The sequence below is a fragment of the Colius striatus genome, chromosome Z (assembly GCF_028858725.1).
Source record: "Colius striatus isolate bColStr4 chromosome Z, bColStr4.1.hap1, whole genome shotgun sequence".
NCBI lineage: Eukaryota > Metazoa > Chordata > Aves > Coliiformes > Coliidae > Colius > Colius striatus.
The window spans coordinates 78,299,831-78,315,802 of NC_084790.1; the positions used below are offsets into that span (position 1 = coordinate 78,299,831).

At 41.8% G+C, this 15,972-nt stretch overlaps 1 protein-coding gene across 47 annotated transcripts in view; it reads right to left on the minus strand.

Annotated features, from left to right (window-relative positions):
- CELF4 (CUGBP Elav-like family member 4) overlaps positions 1-15,972 on the minus strand; it is a 688,894-nt gene that overhangs the window by 54,837 nt on the left and 618,085 nt on the right. For 29 of the 47 annotated variants that reach the window (XM_062019289.1, XM_062019309.1, XM_062019288.1 and 26 more), the window contains one exon: positions 925-1,068. In XM_062019289.1, the coding sequence (XP_061875273.1) occupies positions 925-1,068 (144 nt within the window). The remainder of the gene's footprint in view (positions 1-924; positions 1,069-15,972) is intronic. The other 18 variants (XM_062019331.1, XM_062019311.1, XM_062019290.1 and 15 more) reach the window with 1 other exon arrangement.

The window sequence follows — 15,972 nt, forward strand, 5'->3', positions numbered from 1 at the left end:
TCTGCTGCAGATATCACTTCTACGTTCCTCTACAATATCTGGCAGAGAGACTAAGTTACCTAAACCTGATCTTGTCTTGCGTGTCCTAGTTAGTTGTAGCCTAAGGAAAGTTAGTTCATTCATCTCAGACATTCATCAAGAGTCTAGCTCCCTGTATAGTCACGTTTTCTCAGGGGCCTTGGGTCCAGGTTTGTTATATAAGTAGGATATTGGAAGTTAGACAGTACAACACTACTTCAAATAGTTGATGCATTTCCTAAATGTGGTTAAATCATACAGGTTTGGGGAGCCACTGTATATGTGCATATATCTACTTGTCCATTTTAGTATTATCTAGCATGCTTTCATGAATCTTTTTTGAACTTCTGCAACAGCTGCCATTTTATCCCATGGTCACTCCAAAGGTACCCACAAGGAGGCACAGTGGAGCAGAGCCATTCTCCCTCATTCAGCTCAGCCTGTATGGCCTGCTAGCAGGGAAGGTATGGAAAGGTATCTGTGCCCTCACAAATCTTCTTTGGCACCAGCTGGTGCTGACTTGGGGTAGAGAATGAGGATAAGGTGAATTTGTGGCTATTTTGTCCAAATCCTCAAAGGCTAGTTGTGTTTGGATTTGAAAGCAATGGCTTAGACGCCATAGGAAGCATCTTGCATGGAGACACATATGATCAGAGCGTGGCCAGAACCGGGTATTCCACCTCTGAGACTTGCCTGGGAGATGCCCTTGTTTATCCTGGATGGCATGGCTTAGTTTGTTTCTATCATCTAACCAGTCTAACAGAGAATTTACTTCCTCCTCTGCTCAGTTGTTCCCCTGCTCATGTGTGCTTTTTGTGCAGTTCTAGGTAATGTTCCCATTTCTGTGAACATGCACAGAGACAGCATCATTACTCTGGACTTTCCAAGTGAAATAATTCTACTTACTGCCTGTGCATAGGCGCCATATGCTCCAAACTGGATGGCCATGGGGTTGAACATGCCCATTTGTCCTGCCATTTGCTGCATGCGTCTCATTGTACGTTCCTTGTCCGTATCTGCAAACTTCACCACCAGGCTTGAAGAGGCTCCCTGCAGGACAGGAAACAAAACATACACAAGAGGATTAGCCTGATAGACGTTGGCTTGTGCGATCCATACATTTAACATAGATTTGGTGGCATAGGATGGAACTAGTGCTGATTTTTTTCCAGATAACCTCTCAGACCTTTTGAACTTGACTTTTGCAAGAGGCTGAGAGCATTAGGAAGTAAGTAAATGACCCTGGAGGGTAAATGACTGAGGCCAGCAGGCTACTTCCTACTTTCCTCCGAAATTCAGACTTCCAGGCTGTCATTAGTGTTCTCTCTGCAAAGGTTGCCTTATTCTTTTAACATCTAGAAAACTTTCTGGTCCAATACTTATCCTCGTGTGGTAAATTTGTGAACTGATTCATTTTAATGAAATGCATTAACTTTGTGTATGCAAGACCCCCTGGGCTGGATCACCCTTTCACACTGTTGTTTCTTGTAAACCCCATATCCAGTTAGAAATCCACATCCAGCCTTGAAGACAGGATTCAGTATGCTGAGCAGGGTGTATGTCTCATCATGAAGCAGCATCTCTTCAGCACTGTTTAGGGGAGTAAAAATAGTTCTTGATGGATCTGAGTTTCCACTCCACAAACAGCAGGAAACGTAGGCTACTGCAGAAGAACCCACATTTAATATTATACTTTTTCAGGAAAGCTTTGCAATGTTTGGCTTATCAACACCAGTGCAGAACTACAGATGATCATCAGAGCTGGCTGCAGAAGTGTGTGAAAAATGGGAATGAAAGAAATCTCTCTCCTCCCCAAAATGAGATGAAATGTTACTAACTGAGATTCTTAAATTTCTGAGGTATAAACGGGAGGAAACAGATCTGCTTAGGAAGCAAGGCACTGATATTTTTTTGGCTACCTCCAAGTATGTCCTAACTTCATGTGGCTGGTTGATTCCCCTTAGCACAGTCTCCATGTGGGAAGATGGCTGTAGAGCAGGGGGGATCCGGCAGCAGTCCTGACAGTGGGCAGACAGTTGCCTCAGAAGCTGGGCTGCCACTGAGCCTGAGGAGATGGGCAGGTGAGCTGTCGGGAGACTGACAAAGAACAGCTGAAACCACCCTACTCTCATGGTACGCTTCCCTTTTAACATGCTGGTATTTGCTGATGGAAATAGTCAGTGAGGAAATTGCCAACTCTGCCTCTGGCTGTGGCTTAGAAGAAGAGCAGCTGCATGCCAGAGAAGATGGGCTGTTGTGTGGCTCGTTTCTCTAGCAGAGGTAGGACTGCCCGAGAGTCTTAACTGGCTTACACACACTCCTGTGTACCTATAACCAGAAATAGTCTCTGTGAAAGCAGAGGTGCTCTGCTACAAATTGAGAACAGTGTAGGAAACCACATCTATGGATGTACATATATATAAGTCCAAGCTATGCATATTCAGTACCCTCTCCAGATCCTCAGCTATGAATAAAGATTTGAGGAATTAACTTGCTAAAAAACCCCAAACAATCTAAGGACACATAATGAGCTATGTTCCCCTGGATTAGTAGCCTGTTCTGGGAGGAAGTGATTTTCATTCGCAAAGAATCTTTCTTTTTGACCTGTTAGTCTCTCTCTAACAAATCTATAACTTGCTCAAACAATGTGGTGAAGAGCAAGGGGTTGAAAGAAGTGCTTCAGGAAAACAAAGGAATGGAGAGATGAATGCTCTATTCAACAGTGGAGAGCAGTCTTCAGAAGTTATTATAAAACAGAAAGCAGGGTGGGTGAAAAAAAATCCCTTGCATTTCTGCTCAAGGCTGGGCGACTTCATTTTTTTAAATCACATGATGAAGTTATTGATCCTTCCCCAAATCACACTCTTAATTGCAGCTCATCGACAAATGAATATTTTAATGCATACATTTCCTGCTAATTATCACCTGGACTAGTCCTTAATTAGATTTCAACATTCATTTAATTAACCCTGATCCAAGAGACTGTTTGGTAACCTGAATCTAATGATTTAAACCTATTTGCAGCTGTATTGGAGGAAGCACTGGTCCACAGCAGATCGGGCTGTTCAGAGCTGCTGTCATGATTTGCAAAAGAGAAGTTGCAGCATGGTGGGTACAATGCAGCATTGAGGATTTTGAAACTGAATAAAGTGAATGAGTATTACCTAGTTAGCAGACCAGAGAAGAGTAAATAAGTTGGTGTCTTCTTCCTGCCCTTTTTCTTTCTAACTCTATTTGCTTTGGAATTCTTAGGGTCACAGAAGTGCCTCAGGAAATTGCTGATGCCTCACACTGTTGAAAACCAAGCTATTTATTGTATGATGGCATCATGAAAACATGGGTAACCTCCACATGAATTTCTTGCCCCTGGAGTTTTCTTCCCTCCTGACATGAGTCATAGTGACTACACAGCAGCCGTTTGACCCAACGGGATCTGAGACTGCCTCTTACGAGATGTTTTTCTGGGTTGCCTGTCACAGCAGGACTTCAGACCTGTTTGAACATCACTATCATATACACAGGGCAGAAAGGCCATAACAAAACAGAAACAGGTTAGATCACACACTACAAAGACAGAGGAGAAAAATTAGGCTATTTTAAGGGTACTCTTCAAGGAGATGTACATGTAAGTGATTAAAGATATATAACCAGTAGAGATGCTGAGTTGCTTTGGAATATGAAGATTGACCTTGGGATTGAGGCTTTATGTATGTGGTTCCTCAAGTGCAGACCTTTCACGTGTCCCAAAAGAAAACAGGCAGTAAACTCTATCAGATCACCCAGTGCAGGATTTTTCACAGGGGAGTCAAACAGTGCAGTTCATCTATAGCAAAGTAAGACTACTTTCTACTCCAGTGATTCTCACTAATCCATCGGATGACATTAGAAATGCCCCAGAATGGCCCAGATTTTCCAGGGGGTAAAACTTCAGAGCCCTTCATCTGGACTATTTATTGCTTCCGCAAGCAGTTAAACTATAGTGTAAATCAGCCATTGTCTGCTGACAAAGGCAATAGGTCCTGTCTCCTCAGTCATTTATTAGTAATACATAATCTCCCTCTTGCTATCTCTGGTTGTTGGATAGACCTTCTATTTTGCCAGCCCCCAGGAGAGTTACAGTGGGTAAGTCAATAATGTTGGAAATGTACTTTGCAATCTGTGTGTTAATTCTGCATTTTACTGAGGGAAGGACTTGTTTATTTCTCTGCCCTGCAGATTCACAGTGAAAGAAGACTATCACGAAAGTCAGCATTCCTGCTGATGTCTCTGCAATAGGCTACCTGGAATTAGCATTTATCTCCTTTCCCATCAAATCAACCTCCTTTTTCAAGCACTTTGATATGTACTGATGAAAAGAATAATATAAGGACTAAGTATTATTATGCTTTCCCTATTCTCTCTTGGGCCAGCAAATCTACTTAAAATTACTATCTTGCTTCCCATCCCCCTACATGTGATAACGAATTGTTCCCCTTAGTCAGCAGAGTCAGATGCTCTCTAGGCTGGTGGGGCAAGGGGAAAGATGGAGGAAAAATCACTCTGCGCCACACTCACTTTGTAATCCCTAATCAGAGTCCTCTGTGGGAAAAACTAATTTTCCTGCCTGTCTTGATGTGTGAAATAAAGTCATTCTTGAAAACAGGAGCTTGACAGGTCGCTTGTGAAATTTCATATTCAACTAAAAATAAAATATCCATCCATTGATATTTCATTTAAAGGCAAAGGAAAACAAATCTTTTGCCTGGTTGTTGGGACTGTGTCCTGTTTGTTATTGCCTTCTAAATGGAGTGTATACACAAATTAAGCAAAAGCTTTTCAGGAGAAAAAATACTGTGCAGCATCAGGGAAAATTGCTTCTCCTTAGAACTATATTCATACGAAAAGTTTTGTGAAGATGTTTCCTTGCAGAATATATGCCTGAATTTTCTGTCAGTCCTACAAGAGTCCTCCAACTTAGTTGGTTAACAGTCTCTACAGATAGTTAGATATCTTTTTTCTTGCAAAACTGATGATTTTGGGCCTAATTAACCAAAGCCATTAAAACACGTTTAACTTTAACCTTAATTAATGTGCTGTTAGAGGTAAGCATACGTTGAAGTACTTTACTGCAAGGGTGTTTCTCTCATACAGGTGGAACTTCACGTCTCGGTTAGCTCAAATGGAACCAGTTTAAAGTTCTGGACCAGAAGAAGGCTTGCTACATTAAAGTTCCGCTGAGTAAAGCTCTTAAGTGTAAGAGATCTGATGAAGTACCTTCCAAAAGATCAACTGTGCACACCAGCTAAGATGCTTAAATGAATAAGTGGATATGAATACTTCTCATTTGGGCAACCAGACTGCCTTCTTAAGTGTCACCACGCAAATAGGGCTGCTTGTGTTGGAAATTTTGCCTTAGCACTCCTGTTGTGACTGGGAAGCAGATCTGGGAGGATTTTGACCTTCAGCAAGCTGTTCAGGTCAGTATTTCCACACAAGGATCCTTGATGTTAGGGCTCAAAAGCCAAAGGAGAATTTCTTTACTTTGGACTCTGTCAGATCAGGCTATTTGGTATGATGCCTTCTAAATTTGAAAATAAAACCAAATATTTTTTTGGAAGTGTCTGTGTAGCTCTACTGAAAACCAGGCTGCTGGATTAGCCAGTGGGGGTTTGACCTTAACCTGGGATTTTAGACAAGCAAAAAAGAAACTACTGTCCAATTAAAACTGTAGAGCAGAGGGAATTTTAGCTGGGTAGAAATGTAATTATCCATGTTGGAAGATGTCCAGAAGACCAGGACTAACACCCCTCCCTCCTTGTGATATGCGCTATATTTTTCTCTACTCAGGGCTTCAATTTCATGTCTCACCTGAAAGATGAGTAGGATGGCAGTCACTAGGAGTGATTTCCCCTGTACAGTCCTGAGAGCTGGTTTAGACACACTTGAGATGAGAGTGACAGAGACAGAGTGGGGAAAGGAGGCATTCATCCAAGGCTGGACTGACAGACCCTCTGATAATGCTGCTCCCTCTGTAGAGGGGATACTTCATGCAATGTCTAAGCAGAGAGCTGCTGCAGGTACTTCACAGGTCTCCAGAGCAGTAATTTATTTGGAGTGAAAGCTTGATTTAGGTTTTACTTGCACATACACTGCTTAGCAGGTGTCTCTCTGAGCTAAAGTTATTACTTTCCACAGGGCAACAGAATCATTGGCTCCTGGTGGCACTGTACCCAATTCTAATTAGAAAGAACTCAATATATAACCTGGGCATTAGTATGCCCCTCAAATCAAAGCCAGATATCCAAACAACCTGAACTTCAAAGCAGAGTTCTTCAAGCGGCTCTGTGTTTTTCAGATCAGTCTATGGATGATAAAAGTCCTCACAGAATCATTCGCCTTCCTTAATGCATTATGAAGTGGAAAGTGTTGTTCTACCTACAGACTGGAAACTTTAACCTGCTATTTAGCAATGTGAAAACAATAAATAATTCTTTTTTGTCTATATGAAGAGAACCTTGAAATCCAGAATTCAAAAGAAAATGTTAGAGGTTTTGCTTTCCCAATAAGTGTAACATAGTTTGGAAGATAAGGTATGCTTAGTTCTGTGTTTACTAAAAATACACTTTCTCTGACAAAATTCTTAAAGCAATAAATGATGGCTTGATATAATGTTTTAAGAAATTATTATTACTATTAAGAAAATATTTGTTAGTTACAGTATAGGGTCCCATGAAGCTAGTATGATCTCTCCTGATAGGTAAATAGGCAAGATGAAAATAAGTGGAACAATTCCAGAGCCACAGAGTGCATCCTCTACTGTCACAGCAAAGCAACATCTTGACCAGGTATGGAGCCCCTGATGCTTTTGGACTCTGCTTGTCAGTTCAGGATGAGTACTTTAACAGTCTAAGAGGGTTTGTAAGGAAATAGGTGTTGAGGAAGGACTGGCAAGCTGGGCAGATAAATTTCAATTGTACATGTGACATAAAGGAACGTTTCAGTGGCATTGAGTTGCAAATACTCTACACGTCTGGGCATCCCAGATTGCTGTCATGCTGTATGACTCTGGGCTATCGTGGTGTAAAGCATGTTGCTTGACTGGGATAGTAAGAAGTATTCGTATTTTTGCAACATATTTAAATGAAAGATGTCAAATATTGTACAACCACATGGTCATTAATTAATAAATGATTCCACTTGCAGGGATATATCATCCATGCCTTCATATGGTGAAACAGTTGGTCAACTGAAGCTATGAGATGAAGTAAATTCTGTGAACTTCTGCTGGTTCTGGTGGAGTAAGAAGTTGGTTTCTACTGAAGCATCTGCCCTTACTACATTCCACTGTACCAAGACTGAAGCATATCTACTTGAAGCTGTGTGAGACCTCACAACCACTATTTCTGTGAGTACCACACAGACTTTGGGGATGGCAAGTCAAGCATATTCCCTTACCTGATTCCACTTACCAGAGGACATCTGAAGCAAAGGCATAGATATCTGGTAGAATGCTGTGCATTTGTGAATTTGTGTGGACTTCTGTTCACACAAGAAGGCCTTATCTGAATGTTACTCTTTTTGATCTAAATACATTTTTGCTTCTTAATTTTTTTTTTAATCTTTGCAAAACCCATCTGAGTAATAGCTATTGAATCACTGAATGCTGGCTATGTTTTGTGTAGGGATAACAGTCTACCAATTACTAAGATCTTTCTGTTTTCCCTACAAGAATCTATGTTATCAATCCACATGACTTAGTAGGCCTGGGTAAAAGGGAAAAAAGCAGATGCATCCAGAGCAATTTAGTGTTGATCCAGAGACCGCTTAAATCAAAGGGCAAATCCCAGCGATGTAAATGAGGCTTGGAGCAAAGGAAAGAGGAAGGGAAGAGGGGAAGAAGGAACGCCCTCCAAAATCAGCAGAGAGGTTAAGACCTAACACTAACATCTTTGTTCCTCCTTGTGGTGAGATGAGAAGAGCACATCCTTATTAGAGGAAAGTAGTGACAGGAACCATTTTATGCCTTCCAGGATGGAAGCATTTCAATGTCTTTGATATCTCAGTAAGATTAGTGCTTGTGAACTATTTTAACCCCCACAAGTCCTAATCTTGCCCAGATGAGACAAGTGTTGAGTGCAGTGAGCCTCACAAGGTCAGCAGCTGACACCAGGACTTAAGTAATGGTCAGCAGTGTCATGGTCCCACTCCTGCTTTCCGTTGGCTGCCTCTATGGTTGTTGATATAGTTTCCAATTCCCTTTGGATCCATAAAGAGACGTGATGGTACCAGTTAAATCCTTTTGTCTGGAGAGAGACCATGCTACTCGGGAGCAGTTCTCTCTCTTATCCCATTTAGAATCAATGAATGCTGCAGTTCAGAGGGAGCAAGGAAGCCAGGGAAGGTGGTGAATGGAGTCTGTAACATCCCACAAGTCTCTTCACTGTTCTGCCAGATGTCTACGTGGCTACAGATATGTGACTTAAGAAGCAAAGGCCATCTTTGGTGCCAGTATGATTCATATCCTCTGTCAGGCAGCCAGGATGCCTGGATTTCTATTCTGAGATCAAGAAACATGTTATTTATTAGTTCATTTATGAAACAAAGGGAGGGGCAGAAAACACAGTTGTGTGATTTTCTTTTTTATAGAAACAGTTAAGGGAAATTCTGGTAACACTGGGGAAATTACTGGTCCAAAAGTTGGAGAATCAGCTGTCTTGGTGGCAGCATTGGGGTGCAATGGTCTATGAACCTTACTCCCCCTCCAGCCAAGGACTTGCTGTTAAAAGTTAGACTGAGCTATCAAGAGTCACTGGATTTTGATGGAAGAAATGACTGCAAACTAACATCCAGGTATTACATATCTATTGCTTCTTTCATCCCAAAAGATAACACATGACTTTATAAATGGTGTTTAGGTTAGCATTTTCAGAAAAATAACCCTTTACTAGAGGAAGAGTCAGGCCTGCTGCTGGTGAGTTATGAATGGGTTCCTAATGCATTAACAGAAAGAACGGATGTGCTATGTGTTGCCCTGGGTTAAACAAGTTAGTTTGTGTTACATGAAGATGTTGCATGGAGTGCAAGTTCTTTAGAGAGCAGAAGGTCAACAGTGAAGAGAAAAAATGAGCCTGATTTGAAATCTGTGTTCTCTTTCATCAGCTTCTCAAATATCAACAGCGTAAAACAGGGCCTCAGTATTCTGCATAAATTAGAGCAGACGGACTTGCATTGATCATACCCTCTGTCCTAGACTTCGTGACTTTGGGAAAGTGACTAGGGCAAATCCAGCTGCAAGGTACAAAGGACACTTAGATGCTGGACTCTCATCAACTTTCACCTGGAATTACCTTTGAAAATCCCCCTTTTATGTTTCTATGTTAATGTAAAACTAAAGTCTTAATGACTTTCCCATTCCCTGCTTACCCAGACAGCCTGAGGGGGTCAGTGACTATCTCTCTACTGACTGTCATGAGGTGGCTTTTATTAACTAAGAATTTGAGCCCATGCTAGAATCTCAATGAGAGTAAATTTTGTTGGTTAATTGATACTCTGAATCACAGTCTATTTTATTGTTATCTATTTGTAGTATGGGTTTGTCTGTGGTTCAGTTTATGTTACCTGGGTATTTTGAGGACATGCTTGGGTAGTGGACTGATGGCTCCAAGTTTGACCTTCTTAATTCTATGTTTTCCAGGTCGAAGTAAATATTAAGATTTAGATGCTCAGGTTATTACTGGTTATTACTTCTCTACTGGGATCAGGAACAAGAATTGCTGTGACCTTGCCTATGAACTGAATAGATATGTTTAATTGTTTATAAGACAGTTAGTTCCCAGATATTGTGTTGTTGCTTCTTTTGCTTATCTCTTATGTCTTATGCTTTAGAGGGACATTCAGATGATCTAATTGCGGCCATTTTGGGTATTTATTCTAAATCATCAATTACCTCAAGACAGGCAGTGTAGATGTAAGAACTGTAAGAGAAATACTGACCACCTCAAGTTTTATACTTTGACAAATGCTTTGATGTGATTCAGCCAAGTCGTCCCTAGTCTTTAGTTGGTAAGCTGCTGAGTGTGGGAAATGTCCTGTAAGAGGTTTATGTGGTGCTTAGCACACAGCAGTTCCATGTAAGATCAACAACAACGACATTTCCAACAGTAGAAGTCTGAGAGGAAATCTGCTAGAGTTTCTAAGAAGAGCCTGTTCCTGTGGAAGTGAGACCTGAAAACATGTGGCTGTATCTCAACACACCTGGCTCAGAGATTTGATTGACTTCTTGAAGATGTGTCTTGCTGGAAGTGGAATATGCTACAAGTTCTGAACTGCAGTGGAATTCCCCCAACTTTCTGGAAATGACAAACACTCCTTCCTAGCACTAAAGGCTGCCATGAGCCTGAAGGGAGAAGGGGAGTGTGCAGCTGGATGTGTGTGCATAGTTGTGAAGAAGAGAGGAGAGATGAGGAAAGTTTCTATGAAAGAAATGATCCAATTTGAAGCAAGTCCCTCATGGGAAGAGCTGTGACAGAGGCTGCTCTGTTCCTGTTAATTTTCACAGTGCAGCTGTCAGCGGGTCTGTAAATAGTACTCCACGAAGCCAACACTTCCTATCCACACATCAACCATTCAATTAACAGAAGAACAGAAGAAGGAAATAAAGTGCACCACAGCCTTCTATCATGGCTTTGATGTTTCCCAGCAATTTATGAAAGTGTACACAAATCTAATTACAAGCCCCACTGCTTCCCATTTACATAGAGCTCCTCAAGTTCAGAGCTGTTTATATCAAAATAATTGTTAAAAATACCTCGGCTGATCTACGGCATTGTGGCCCCCTACTCACTAGAGCCTCCATGCTGCTCATCCCAGGGAGTTTCTGTCGACTCAGCGCTTTAGTGCCAGCATGCACACATAATAACAGCCGCTTCCCCCCACTTTGCATGTGAGGTGCCCAGGATACAACTTCATCATAGCCACAAAGGCCTATCTTCCTGCCTCCCTTCCTTCCTTCCTTCCTTCCTCCACCTGCTCAAACGTCCTTCTGCAGACTCTCACTGTTTTCCCTTCTCTCCCTAATTTAACTAAATACTTCTCTGCTGCATTGACAGGAGGATGAGAAAAGCTGCTCAGTCAGTTTCCATAAAGAGATTGTGTCTGAAGGCGACATCACAGTGCCCTGGTACTGTAGGAATGCACAGCAATAATAATAGCAGTCTTAAATGGGAGCTGGGGTTGGTTTCTTTGATCACAGAATCCCAGAATGGTAGGGACTGGAAGGGATCTCCAGAGATCATCTAGTCTACCCGCCGCTAAAGGAGATACACGTCTATCAAGCGGCACAGGAATGTGTCCAGGAAGGTTTGAAAACTTCCAGAGAAGACTCCACAATTCCTCTGGGCAGCCTGTGCCAGGGCTCCCTCCCTCTTGCAGCAAAGAGGTTTATCGTCATGTTCAAGTGGAACTTCCTGTGTTCCACCTTCTGTTTGTTACTCTGTGTCTATCACTGAGCCCTACAGAAAAAGCACTGTCCCTGTCCTCTCCACAGCCATGTTCTATGTATTTATAAGTGCTGAAAAAGGTCACCCCTCACTCTTCTCTTTTCCAGGCTAAACAATCCCACAGCCCTTCCTCAAGAGAAGTGCTCCGATCTCCACTTTGATGTGATGCCTGAGCATCCAAAGACAGGAAGATGAGAATCAATGTCTCATTTACCATTAGTTTGAAAGAGAGCCACTGCCCATGACGTCCTGACAATGACTTTTTTGGGGGGGGGGGGGCGGCAATTTTTGATAATTTCATATTTAAGACAGTCTCACTTGGTAAACTTTACAGGTGAAAAATTCTTCCAGTTTAACTGTGGGCAAAAATGTCTTATAGTATGAGATGACAGTACATTATATAATGCAAGAAGAGAATTTCTTCATTCATTGTTTTTGTCAGTTCAGTACTATTGGTGGACTTCAAAGAACTGGTGGGCAGAATTGGTGGGCAGAAACTGTTGTGTCATTTATATTTTCTGGCTTAATTTAACAAATATTATATATAGTGATTAGAGATCTAATTGATCTGTTGCCTAACAACCCTGAGCAATAATTGTGTGATCTGATATAAGTGATTTCTGAATAGAGATTTGAAGGTGTTTTTGTCATTTGTGTTGGTAAGAGATGCCCAGAAAAATGACAAAATGAAAGCACCCAAGTTAAGAAAGTTTTGGGTTACAGTAGTTTGATTTTTTTTTTTTTAAGTTGAACTAAGTGGAATCTCTCGGAAACAGCAGACATCTGTTGAATGCATTACATCCAAGCTTCACATTTTCCTTTCTTTTCAAAGAAATAAGGATTCCATCCAAAAAGCAATTTTTATGGAAGATGTTCAGCCAGCCATAGATAAACTTAGGGTGTTATTTCCCAGACACAATAAATGATGTGGTTTGACCAAGCTGCTGCAGGCTTCTATAATAAAATAAAAGAAGACTTGGCCTGTGCGGTGGGTGAAGTCACTATGCAGGGTTTTGGAGGTTTTAGTAGCCTTAAATGTTACTAATTAAAGAAAGATACAGAATGAACATAGTGCTGTCAATTGGTGTTAGCAAAGTTCACAGTACATCTAAGAAGAGTGTGGCCAGCAGGTTGAGGGAGGTTCTCCTCCTCCTCTACTCTGCCCTGGTGAGGCTACATATGAAGTGCTGTGTCTAGTTCTGGGCTCCCCAGCTCAAGAGTGACAGAGAGCTGCTGGAGACTCTGTAGAGGGCTACCAAGATGATGAAGGGTCTGGAACATCCCTCTTAGGAAGAAAGAAAGAATGTGAGACCTGGGGCTGTTTACCCTGGAGATGAAAAGGCTGAGAGGGGACCTTATTGATGCTTATAAGTACTGAAAGGGTTGACGTTGAGAGGAAGGGGTCAGTATTTTTTGTGGGATGCCCAGTGACAGGACAAAGGGTAATGGACAAAAAGGAACCCCAGAAGTTCCACTTGATTATGAGGAGAAATTTATTTGCTGTTCAGGTGAGGGAGGCCTGGCACAGGCTGCCCAGAGAGGCTGTGGAGTCTCCTTCTCTGAAAGTTTCCTAATCCACTGGGATGTGTTCCTGTTCCACTTGACTGAGGTGACCCTGCTTTAGCATGGAGTTGGACTGGATGATTTCTAGAGGTTTCTTCCAACCCCTACCAGTCTGTGATTCCGTGAACTTGTCAGAAGTCAGAAGACTCAGATACAGGATGCCTGGTCTGTGAATCCCAAAAAGCTTTGGTTGTGCTGCAAATACCCAGAACAGATCTTCTCACATTGGTCATGAAGTTGGGTGTTCACTCTAAGCTGCACTCTGCAGCTCCTTGCACATTCAGCAGGGACACAAATGCCTCTGTGTCTCTGTCAGGCAATATTAAAGTATGCGTCTGAGCTATGAGGGAGAAATCACCACCAGAGAAGAGGCCAAGTAAGTAGCTTAAATAATTGATATGTGGGTAGCTAATGTTATAGAATCACCCTAGCTCTTTAGCTCCAGAAATATTACTGTGTCAGCTCCTACATATGCAGCAGAAGGAAATCTGGATGGCAAGGGTATATGACTGGTGAGCAAAGACAATTATAGACTTCAAGACATCTGAAGAAACTGGTTTTAGCTTTTGTTTCTAAGGAGTTTTTCATTCTAAGTTACATTGCAGGTGAAGAACCAGTATTTTGAAACTGGCAACGCATAGGAATCGGACACTTCTATTTGGATTTCAGTTTGACAGGTTTCAAAACCTCTGTTTTTGTAAAATGAAATTCCTCCAGAGGTATCAGTTTCTCTCTATTGATTATAATAGATACTTTGATGAGAAACACTTAGACAACAATCTCAGACAAAGTTCCTTAGCTTCTGGATGTCTCACATTAGGTGAGATGAGTTCCATCTCAAGTATTGAGTCTAATGCTGTTATGGAGATCTCCATTATCTTTAATGAAAGGGACAGGCATGCCTAGAAGGTGGTTTAGCCCATCATAGCACAGATAGATAAAGGGAAGAATGCACAAATCTCTAGAGATATCTGGGGGAATCCTAGAAGAGATTTAGAATAGATTACAAACTTTTAGACTGCTAAAGCTGAATCAAAGGAATCACAGTTTTCACTTCTACTCAATTCTATACAGAAAATGTAGATAACAGAACGGTTCTACCCCTTCCAGGAACTCATTCATAACAAAAGAAAAAGTGTCACAGTAGGAGAGATGATGAAGTAGCATGTTTTTTAACCCTATGTGCATTCTGGACAAGATAAAGGCTGCTGTGATTCAAATGTGCATGATGAAATATGGAGGAGAGGTTATTCCGCATGGGTGGATGGACGAGGCTGTATCTTAGATGTGTTAGATGTGTTGTTCAGAACAACTCTTAAACATTTGGCTGTTTCCTGCATATGAAGACGTGGAGAGAAGAAAACTGAGCTGAAGATGATGTCTAGGTGGAAGGAATGTGACTGACAGGTAATATGGTAATGTTGTCCACAGTGCTGGAGAATGGAGATGAAGGAGTGAGGACACAGTGTCCAGGGTGAAGAGATCAAGAGCTCTGTTTTATACATGTTGAGCTTGATCTGCCAGCCAGGTATCCACTGGGAGATGCTGCAAAGATAGGTCAAGATTTTAGTTTGGACAGGAGTCAGTCCCGCAGTAGAGAAAATAGATCTGCAAGCTGTCACTATAGAAATAGTATCTGAATGTGTGTTGGTGGAGCAGGATGCTAGGGACAAGGCTTGGATGAGGAAGGGAAGAGAATGATATGAAGATAGCTGTTTATGCTACCATATGGATGGAGAAGAGAGACAGGAGGGGACAGTGTAACCAAAGCTGAAAGTAGAGAGCAGATCAGTGTCATAAATACATGATAATACATGCAAAACTACATGAAAAGGTGACCTCTCATAAAGGAGGACACAGAGGTCAAGTAGAACACTATGACAGAGCTGATCAATTGATAGGCAATGTGGTTTTAAAAGACATTATAAAGCTCTCTTGCCAGGTAGATAGAGAAGGAACTTTGGGGCCTGCTCAAAACTAAGGAGGTTTGGGAAATTCATTTCTAAAAACAACTGATTTTGTGAAAAATGGAAAACTATAGTCCTGTTTGGTCACCCCTTAGGAGAAACAATTGCTTTGAATGTGGAATTGAGTTTCTGATGGGTGGTGGTCAGGCACCTGTCCAAGGAAAGGTTAATAAAAAAACCCAAACCTGAAAAAAAACTTTCATAAAAGAAAGTTGCCGTTTGAAACTATTAGGCAACATATGTTGTGTGAACAGGAAGTCACAGTAGAGCAATAATCCTGACAGCTGTGGAGAAACAGGAGCCTGCCGCAGGAACGAAAGGCTCGAGACCTGACAGAAATGATGATGGATGCCCCATTGGTAGTACACGAGGACAAGGCAAGAGACGTTTAAATTGGCTGAACCACAGGAACAACTTCGAGTTGGCATCACAGCCGGACAAATGAGGCCAGTAGTAATGGTGAGAGGGGGGACTGAAGGAAGATGGCAGCAATGCACCCCTGCTTTCCAAGGATGAGGGCTACATCGCTGTCTCACCACGAGGTGGCTGCATTTCTCTGTGAACATCCAAACCCTGAAAGGAGCTGCACACCGAAGCACCATGTAAAGGAGAACGGAAATAAGAGATCACTTGCAATATTTGGCCCACCTCAATCAAAGTGCCTGAAGCATTTTATGGTCCTGTGGAAGAAACAGTAGGTGCTCCATGTCTTGATGAAGTGACAATCACTCATCTACCACATTCCCTCACACACTGGTCTGCTGAGCCATGGCGACTGCCCATGTGCCTGTTTGTAGCTCATGCAGGATACAAGGCAATGCCACATAACGTAGCTTATGATGAAGAGGATGAAATTATCAATTTTCTGATTATTTTCCTGTGAACTAAGAGCAAATATGTGGATTTTATGTGGACTGTTTAGCCTGGAGAAGACTAGGAGTGGACCT